The 9,952-nt window shown below is 51.9% G+C and overlaps 1 protein-coding gene and 1 pseudogene across 1 annotated transcript; both read right to left on the minus strand.

Moving 5' to 3' along the window:
- Nucleotides 1–5,598: 5,598 nt before the first annotated feature.
- LOC120665480 lies at nt 5,599–9,666 on the minus strand (annotated as a pseudogene).
- LOC120665481 (ACT domain-containing protein ACR7-like) lies at nt 7,224–8,185 on the minus strand. Its single transcript, XM_039945058.1, has 3 exons — nt 8,150–8,185; nt 7,859–8,041; nt 7,224–7,766 (listed from the first exon to the last, which is right to left on the minus strand). The coding sequence occupies exons 2-3, from the start codon at nt 7,931–7,933 to the stop codon at nt 7,242–7,244; spliced, it is 600 nt and encodes a 199-aa protein (XP_039800992.1). The 5' UTR covers nt 7,934–8,041; nt 8,150–8,185; the 3' UTR covers nt 7,224–7,241.
- Nucleotides 9,667–9,952: the final 286 nt, after the last annotated feature.

The raw sequence follows: 9,952 nt of genomic DNA on the forward strand, positions 1-9,952 counted from the left end.
AAGGTATGGAAAACGATGTAAGTGATGATGACTCTGATTCTCCTTCATATGAAAAACTTCTTGAATTAATACATGACCACCAAAAAGTTATTAAGAAGCAATCAAATGAAATTGAAAACCTTAATGCTCTTAATGATCTTAATGCTATTTTCGCTACAAATTATGAAAATTTGTTATGAAAATTCAAATTGCTTAGCAAAGAGCTTGAAGAGCTCAAGTTGAAAATTGAGAGCATTAATGATACTAATAGTGCTTCAACTTCTTGTTTTGATTCAATTGATAAATCTAACCCTTGCAATGAAAAATGCCATGAGAATGTTGTTGTAGAATCATGTGATGATCTCATTGCCAAGGAGAATAATGAACTCAAGCAAGAAGTAGAAAGGCTCATGAAGGACTTGGCTAGATTAAAGGGCAAAAGTATAGAGAGCAATGTACAATCTTCTCAAGATAACCGTGAAGACATGGTAAAAAAACTTGAGAAGGGGTCCACCGTGACTTGCTCTAAGTGCCATCAAGAAGGCCACAAGTCCAACAAGTGTCCTCAACTAAATAAGAAGTTTTCGGATGAGAAGAACAAGAAGAAACTCACAATCAAGAGTTCTCTCATCTACACCAAGCCCAACTGAAGGAACAAGAGCAATAGCACCACCTATATGATCAAGAAGAAAACCAATGGCAAAGTGGTTGCTCACAAGGTTGGGAAGTAAGAAAGGAGTTGGAATCACTCCATTTGGGTGCCCAAGGATGTCATCACCAATATGAAGGGGCCTCAAATGGTGTGGGTTCCAAAGGAGACTTGAAGCCCAAAAATGGCTTCGGGAGATTTGGAGGCTTAGCTTACAAGATGATGAGAAGATTCAAACCAAAAAAGTTAAGCTCACAACTTGGACATTTAGTGCCCAAGTCCCCCATAAGGTAATGTCAGCTAGATTTCAATTCAATCATCATGTAGCTCCATTGCCCTTACTAGGTTGTTTGCATTGCATCGTCTAGTGCTATATATGGTGGGTTGCTTGTGTCATGATTCTAACCCATGAGCAACCTACATGGTTTGATAAATGTGTAGAAAGCTACATAATGTTACCCTTCATGGTACATGGACTTCATGAGGTATGTGTTTCATTTGTGTACCATGAGCACAAGCTATATGATAAACTTCCCATTATTGTCAAAAATAATGTGCTTATGTTTGATCAGTGATTCAAACACTAAATGCACACATTTAGGGGGAGCTCATCCTATGGTTTGTGATTTTGAGACTAACTTGTTTTTCAAGCTTATCTTTTGTATTCTCTTTCCGGAATTAATACTCTAAGAGAATATTGTTCACTCTCAATGCGAATTAACAACTCTATAAGAGTGATTAGATAAAGTAGTATGTTTTCATGCATATTGAGCCATGCTCTATTGGACTTAAATTTCCATATCTAAGTTCATAAGCTATGTGCTCATACATTTGCTCACCTTGGTGTATCAAGTGCTCTTCACTTCAAGATTTTCAAATTGGTGCATGCAAGGTAACTATATCCTCCGGAGGTATGCATGGTCTATAACTCCTTCAATTGGTATCTTTGTCGATTTCTTGTTATTATAGAGCTACCTCCGTGTATGATATGATATAAGCTTTCTCCTTCAAATGTCTAGTTGTGCATATAATTTTCACATTATCATTTTGTGCATACACTTTGTGGAAAGCTTAGCTCATATCATGCTAATTTAGTGATTTTGTGATCCACCTTAGTAATCGCTCAATTGGTATCTTCATTGATATCATATAATTGGATCATGATTCATGGGACTAACTCCCTAGACTACTAACTTTCACTTTGAGCTATATCATTTTGCCAAGTCTTTTTAGGTGATTTGATTCCAAAGGGGAGAAATTTGGATCAAAGCTAGGTAAAAATGAGCATCACCCAAAGGGGGAACAACTTTGATTCCAAAGGGGGAGAAAAAAAAGAAGACGTAGCAAACATGGGAAGAAATAAAGGGGGAATGATGGATTTAGAGGGAGGCCAAGTCAACATTGGATGATGGTAAGCATCCAAGCAAGTATAAGTGGGTCAGTTTGTCAATTTTCGCAAAATTTATACTTGCTTTGATTGTGTTGTCATCAATCACCAAAAGGGGGAGATTGTAAGGAAAATGGCCCTATTAGGCCATTGTTTTGTGATTTTGGTGATTGAGTAATAACGCAATCAATGGGACAAATGAGTTTGTCAAGTAAATATTTATACACCCCAGGGATGAAGCAAAAAGGCCAATCAAAGCAAAACACGAAGAAAGAATTCAAACAAAGCAAAACAAAGTAGAAACAAGTGGCACCGGATGATCCGATGCAGGGTCACTGGAGTATCCGGTTAGCACCGGATAAACCGATGCGTAGGCGTCGGTGCAATTTGCTGCACTGGTGGGAGAAAAGCCAAGTGGCACCGGATGATCCGACGATGCCAAGTTGGAGCGTCGGAGTAATCACCGGAAGATGTACCAGAGAGCATGTCAAGCGCGTTTAAGAGAAGTCTTCAGCACCGGATGATCCGACGAGCACCGGAGCATTGCGTCGGAACAATGACGTCAGCAGCCAGCCGAAGATGCCTTCAGCACCAGATAATCCGACGCACACCGGATGAACCGACGCCACCCCATCGGTTTATCCGGTGCCTCCTACGTCACGTATCAGAAGACCCAACGGCTACCTCAGGGCGCAGAGTGACCGGATGATCCGCTGCCCTACCGTCGGTCTATCCGACACCACGTAGAAAGTTGGGTAACGGCTCCCAACGGCTCTCTCCACTTGGTGGCCTATATATATGGACTCCCCCGGCCATTTGAAGTTTGGTGGAGTTGCTACAAGCCTCAAACACACCCAAGAACTCCAAGCCATTTAAGTGCTTATTGATCATATCTTTAGTCCTTAGCACATATTTGAGAGTGTTAGTGCTAGGTTAGCTCTTTAGAGAGTGAACAAGCAAGGTCTTGTGCCTTTGTGCTGTGGTTCTCGTGTGAACCAAAGAAGATATCTTGGAGCGCCGGCCCCTTGGAGCTTTGTGGCTCGCCGACAACGTCAACGACCCTCCGACTTGGTGTGGAGTGGTGTGGACGATCTTGTGCGGGGGACGTGGAGACCCCCATCCTTTGTGGAGAAGCTCCCGTGGATTTCGTGATCAAGGTGACCGTGATTGAGTTCACAGAAGAGACTTGATTGCTGAGAAGCAATACTCTTAGTGAGTGCTTCAACAACGTGGATGTAGATGTGCCTTTGTGGCTAACCGAACCATGGAATAAACACCCGCGTCAAGAGTTTGCTTCCTCCTATCCCGCTCTTTACGTTTCCATATTTCATACTAGTAATTCTTGTATGCCTTTACTTTCATAGAATAGTTTCTTGATAGGAAAGGCGATAGGTTGCTAACCTCTTTTGGGATAGGAGTTTCACACTAGAACAATCTTAGTTGCACATATAGATAGCATGTTTTAGTTTAATATTGTGCAATTGAGTTGAAGCCATAGGTTAAGATTTTAAGTTGTCTAATTCACCCTCTCTCCCTCTTAGGCTAGAGCACCCGATCCGGTCTTTCAGTATATTATTTTCGTCGATCCTCGTGGACCCATGATGATGGTGGTTCCATGGATGAGAAAAAGATATCAAATCGAAACCGGAAACAATACCCTATGGTCAGCAGATGATATGAAACCATATAGATCGATTGACACTTGGTGAGTAAAACCAGAAAATACTAAAGTCCTCGACCGACACGTACTAGGTTATTACTCTTTTAGTCACACATAATAGATTATTACTCTTTTAGTTATAAAAAAAAGCTTTTATAATAAGTTACATATACTGTATAATATATCACACTTTTCATAAAAATTATTTTACAAATTATACTATGCTAATCAATACTTACCGTAGCAACACATGGGCATATTTGCTATAGTTTTATCAAAAGAAAGAAAGAGAAACATAACCGGAAGATTAATGAAAACAGACCGGAGACATGCACTCTAATAATCTGATTATTAGTAGCAGAAAGGTATGAATCAATGTTTATAAGCATGAACTAATGTAACAGATCATATGAAATATGTAATATGTTCCAAACAATGCAGCTTCCATATAACCGAATTGTTTTCACGCACGTAGCTCCCCAATCAAGCATGGTGTGTATGGAAATGACTTTATTATGTCCGGTAAATAATCTAAGATGCCCAACTCTTGAACCATGGAGGTGTTCAAATGATAAGATAATGCTCTTGTTTGTGATACACAAAATGAACACAATCTCTTTGTAAGGATGAAATCCGAGGAAAAAAGTTTCTTGGCCATACGTTTCAACCGAATCTTTGGTTTCAACGATAGCACCATCTTCAAAGTTCCATTCAAATTGCTCTTCTGCCCGTGCTTCCTTCATGTCCACCTTGTCGTTTATGACGATCCACGGTTTGTTGTATCTATTCTGAATAGAGAAGGGATAGTTTTGCACCACCGCTTGAAGGCTGATGTTACTCTTCAACTCCCATTCCATCTGATCGCATGATTCATTAAGCAACCACACTCCATTGGGGCCACCTATCATTCCAGAGTAACGCACAGTATACGTCTTTCTCCTATTTCCCCAAGTGAAGAACATCATCGCCTACTACTTCGTTCGCTAATAGGGATTTGATCATCATTTGGAACTTACCATTTGACAAGTTTATTCTACGAATATGAGAACATGCATGTGACAAAACAAATATGCAGTTAATAAATAAATACTAGTAAAGGAGGAAAACTAAATCTAGGGAGAAATAGATTAGATAGAGGAGTGAATGGATACCTCATAACAGATCAATCATCTTGACAGTGCACATAGAGTGCTCCCCGCAGATAGATTGTGTGGCGTTGGAATCTTTGCCGATCGGGCATCATGTCAGCAATCGTCGCCACAGGCCACAGCTACCCCTTCTCGGATGAAGGAACTTCCCACCTCCAACTCCTTGATGAGAAGACGTGCGTCGTGTACGGCGATGGTGGCCATTCCGAGTCCTCCTTGAACCTGCTGCTGAAACCGAGCCATGCAGGAACTATATGGGGACCGAGCGGACGCAGCGCAACGCGGCGAGACCGCACGGCGCGAGGCGGCGGAGGACGTCGGCGAGCAGGTGGTAGCAGATCCATCTTGCAGACGCGGTCGCAGGAGATCGATCCGTGTGTTCCTCCCCCGTGATGGGCTTACATGGCCATCTGATCCAACAGAATTAGACCAAGCCCTCTCGAAAGGAGATGAAAAACATTGGGCCAAGATAAACTCATAAACACTTGCAGTCCTGTGGGCCTGAGCGCGTCCGCTGTCTCTAACAAATACTCCCTCTCCTTTATTCTAAGTTGTATCGTTTTGGCAAATTTAGATATATTATTTTTACCCAGATGATAGGAAAGATGCGAGCGTAGATAGCTGTCTCCGTGCACCCCGGATCTGCATCTGGGATACGTGGTGAGGATCAGACGTGTGGGCGCACAGAGGCGCCCATGCACTCGGAGTGCACCCATTTTTTTTTTTCCATTCAGAGCACATTTTGTTCATGTACTACTGTTCATCGCTCATCGGTTACAACTTGGAAAGCACATTTTACAAGATATATGCTATGACTGCGGATTGCTAGGGAATGTGCTTCTCACCATCACACACGGTTCCCACACCATTCTCTGACGCCCCAACCAGCTGGCCGTGGCAGGGATCTGCCTGCCGTTCTCCACCTTGGTCTCCACCACCGTCATGAGGCCGTTGCGCCTCGTCGCCGGCGTCGACCTCGAACGATTTCAAGGTGTAGAAATGGAAGCACGCGATGTAGTAGGCGAGATTGAGCGCCAGGAGGAAGGTGACGAGCCAGTAGTAGTAGTCGAGCCTCCCTCGGTTGATGTTGTCCTGGAGCCACACCCCTCTGCTGGCGCTCTGCACCACCGTGACGAGCACCGTGCCCAGGTAGTTCCCCAGGGAGCCGGCGACCCAGCAGAACAGCGCCGCCGCCGAGCTGCGCATGCTCTCCGGCGACTGGTCGTACAGGAACTCCATGTGGCCCACCGTCGAGAGCGCGTCGCTCATGCCGTGGAGCGCGTACTGCGGCACCACCCAGAACACGCTGATGGGCACGACGGCGGCGGGGCTGTCCAGCAGGCCGTGCTCGGCGGCCACGCCGCGCCGCCTGGTCTCCACGAGCGCGCTGGCCATGACGCCGAGGGCGGAGACCGCGAAGCCGGCGCCCATGCGCTGGAAGTAGGTGACGCCCGAGTCCCGACCAGCGCCCCGTGTAGCGGCGCGCCAGGGGCACGAAGGTGCGGTCGTAGAGCGCGAGGCTGACGAGCATTGTGAGCGGGGTGAAGATGATCATGGTGGCCGGCGGGATCTGGAAGCTCGGGGTCAGGTGGCGGCCCATGGTGCGCGCCTGCTGGATGGCGAAGGTGAAGTTGTGCGAAGCCGCGGCGGTGAGCATGATGCTGGCCGCCCACAGGGCAGCATGCGCACGATGGACTTGTGCTCCTCCACGCGGTGCACCGTCGACACGCGCCACAGGTGCGGCTCGCCGGAGGCGGCGACGTCGCCCGTCGTCAGCACGGCCGCTCGGTCCAAGAACCTTCACATGGGGGCAAGTACCAGCAGGAATTAGTAATTCTGATCTCGGAGACGTTGGAGCCAGACAAAATAAACAACGAGCAACAGCCACATGAGCAAATTGACACACATCGATGCACATGGACCAACAAGACTCAACTAAGAAAGCACAGTGGCAGACTTGCCTTAGCTGATCGGTGTGCAGCAGCCTCCCGTCGGCGGTGATGGGGGCGTCCAGCTCCTTGTTGTGGTACAGCAAGCCGGCGTCCTCCGGCACGTCCACCTTCCTCTTCCTGGACGCGGCGACGACGACCTGCAGCAGCCTCTTGAAGTGAAGGGGCACTAGTACAGAATAGGGCTTTAGTCCCGGTTGCCAATAGCCTTTTATCCCGGTTTTTCAACCGGGATTGAGCATCCGGGATAAATACCCTTTGTCCATTTGTCCCGGCAGCTCACGACCCGGGACAAATGATATTTTTGCAAAATAAAAAAAAATCTCGCAGGCCTGACCTCGCCTGCGGTTCGCCCACATGCAGGCTCCCACTTTTCCAAATCTTTTATTCTCAGTGACAAAATCATTCACGAACCCAATCACAATCGAAATCCACAAACAAATCATGCGTATAATCCATACCAAATCATTCACATAATTTCAATTTCAATCCCAGAATCATTGAAGAAAAAAAAAACAAAGAGGAACCCCGTAGCCCAGCGCCGCCTCCACTCGCCGCAGCCGGTGACCACGGAGTACCCGCGCTCGGCCCAGCCGTCGACGGACACGGCCGGCGTCAGGAACGCGCGGCCGTCCCGGTCCCGGTCCGCGGCCATGAGCTGGTGGAGGCGGCGGTCGGCGTGCGCGACGCCCGCGGCGGGCACCGCGGCCACCGCGCCCGGCACCTCCGCGGGGTCCCCGCGGAGGAGGTGGCCGAGGCGGGTGAGGATGCGCAGCACGCAGCCGGCGTCGGCGTCCTCGCCGCGGAGGAACGCCACGCAGGCGAGGCGGCCCCGGTGCGTCCACGCGCGGGCCTCCACCACGCTGCACTCCATGTCGGCGAGCACGGCGAAGACCTCGGAGAGCAGCCCCGTGCGGTCGGCGCCCGTGAGCTCCAGCGCCGTCAGGCCCTCGAGCGCCGCCGGCCGCGCCGGCCCGTTCCACGTCCCCAGCGACTGCGAGACCGCGCCGCCACGCGCACCGTCAGAAACAAAACCCGACAAAGCCGTTGCTTCCGCCGGCGAGGCCCAAGAAACCGAAAGCCTACCTGCTTGATGTAGGTGATGACGCTGTCGTCGGTGAGCTTGCGGCCGAGGCGGTCGGTGACGTGGAAGACGTCCATGAACCACCGTCCGTCGGACGAGATGTAGGCCTTGTTGATGGAGAGGTCGAGGTCGGCCAGCACCTGCACGGCCTCGAGCAGGACGCCTCGCTTCCTGGCGCTGTCGACCTGCACCACGGATCCGCCCCACGAATCATCAGCCACCGCCGCCGCGAGCAAGAGGGGACAAGACAGGAGGCGGGGGACACAGGCGAAACCGCGTGGCGGCTAGCTCACCTGCACGAGCGTGGCCGTGGGGCAGACAGCATTGTCGATAAGGCCAGCGGCCCTGCTCCGCCGCGGCCTCGCGCCGCCGCGGCCGGGGGCTGCTCGCCACGAGCCAGCGGGCGCAGCTCGCCGTCGCTGGCCGAGGCGTGGACCCAAGCTGCCCCTGCTGGGCCTGGACGCGCCGACAACCGCGCGCCCCCGCCGGGCCGAGCTTGTGCCCGCCGCCGGGGCCTCGCCACGCCCTAGCTGCGGCTCGCCGGGCCCGCCCGCACCGGGGAGGGAGCTGAGGGCCGGAGGGAGGGAGGAGAGAAGGCAGCTGAGGAAGGGGGCGGGAGGAAGAAGATAAGGCAGAGAGAGAGGAGAGGGAGAGAAATGAGAGGAGAGAGAGGAGCCAGCGACTTAGAAAATATCGGCAAGGGGAGACGTCGGTCGCTTTTTTCCCGGGCGCTGGCTCCACCCGGGATAAAAGGCTCCCTTTTGTCCCGGGTGGTGGCTCCACCCGGGACAAAAAGGCAACGGGGTCTTTTGTCTCGGTTGGAGCCACCACCCGAGACAAAAAGCTCCTTTTTTATCCCGGTTGGTGCCTACAACCGGGATAAAAGACCTCTATCTCCCCGCTGGCCCGGCTAGTCGTTGGACCCGGGACAAAAGCCACCTATTGTCCCGGGTCCAAAGACAGCCGGGACAAATGGCCTGGAACAAAGACCTGTTCTGTAGTAGTGGGGCTCCCCTCGGGCTTCACCTTCACGTAGAGCGGGTACCCGGCCACGAACGACAGCACAGAGAGGAACATGGCGATGGCCGGGATCCCGAAGCCCCAGCCCCACCCCCACGTTCTCCTGGATGTACACCACGACGGTCAGCGCCAGCAGCACGGCGAGCCCCATGCTGAAGAAGTAGAGGTTGAAGTAGCTCCACTTCTGGTCGCCGCCGGGGCGCCTCCCGCGCCGGCCGAACTGGTCGGCGCCGAACGCCACCACGCAGGGGCGGATGCCGCCCCCGCCGAGCGCGGTGAGGAGCAGCGACAGGTACAGCATGGCGAGCTGCCCGCCGCTGGCGCGCTGGCACGGCGGGGCGCCGGCACCGGCGGCGCACGGCGCGGGGCGGAGCGCCGGGGCGAGCGTGGCCGCGATGAGGCCCAGCATGCCGAACTGGTACAGCGCGCCGCCGCCCGCGATGGTCCAGAAGCGGCCGGCGCAGGAGTCGGCGAAGATGGCGCCCAGGACCGGCGTGAAGGCCGCCGTGCCGTTGAAGTTGGTGAGCAGGTTGGAGGCCTCCACGAGCGGCAGGCCGGTGCACCTGCTGCGTGAGGTACGTGATCAGGTTGGCGTTGAAGCCGGCCGTGGCGAAGCGGTCGCAGACGGCAGACCTCGTTCGCTGCAGGGCGTGGCCGGAGGATAGGATACCATCACAATCCACAACGAGAGACGCTGACGGGAAACAGTGATCGAACTGCGACTCTACCGAGGAAAACTGACCCGAGTGCCGTCACCGCACGCACCTAGTATGAAGGGCATTGTCTTGAAGCCGCCGTGCTTCGTTTTCCTCGGCGACCCATCCTCATCGGCCGGCGCCGCAGCCGCCATGGCAGACGCCATTCGTCCGTACCGGACTAGCTACGGATACTGAGATACAGTATACTCCGGTAGAGGGCTTAAGTAGCGACCCTCCTCCCTCTGGCAGGGGCAGATTGGGGCAAGTGGGCAGCGTAACCTAGTCCGCGACGGCGCAGGATTCTGTGGCCGGCGAACCAACCCGGCGTGCGAACAGCGAGGCGGGCACCAGAGACAGAGTGCGAGAGAGATAATCGGA

This window comes from Panicum virgatum, chromosome 3N, assembly GCF_016808335.1.
Source record: "Panicum virgatum strain AP13 chromosome 3N, P.virgatum_v5, whole genome shotgun sequence".
Taxonomy (NCBI): domain Eukaryota; kingdom Viridiplantae; phylum Streptophyta; class Magnoliopsida; order Poales; family Poaceae; genus Panicum; species Panicum virgatum.

Excerpts from the sequence above, each read along its gene's own strand:
- LOC120665481 (XM_039945058.1), bottom strand. The coding sequence starts at position 7,933 with ATGGACGTCTTCCACGTCACCGACCGCCTCGGCCGCAAGCTCACCGAC. Across the intron at positions 7,767-7,858 it reads TCATCACCTACATCAAGCAG|TCGCTGGGGACGTGGAACGG; the intron begins GTAGGCTTTCGG and ends GCGGTCTCGCAG.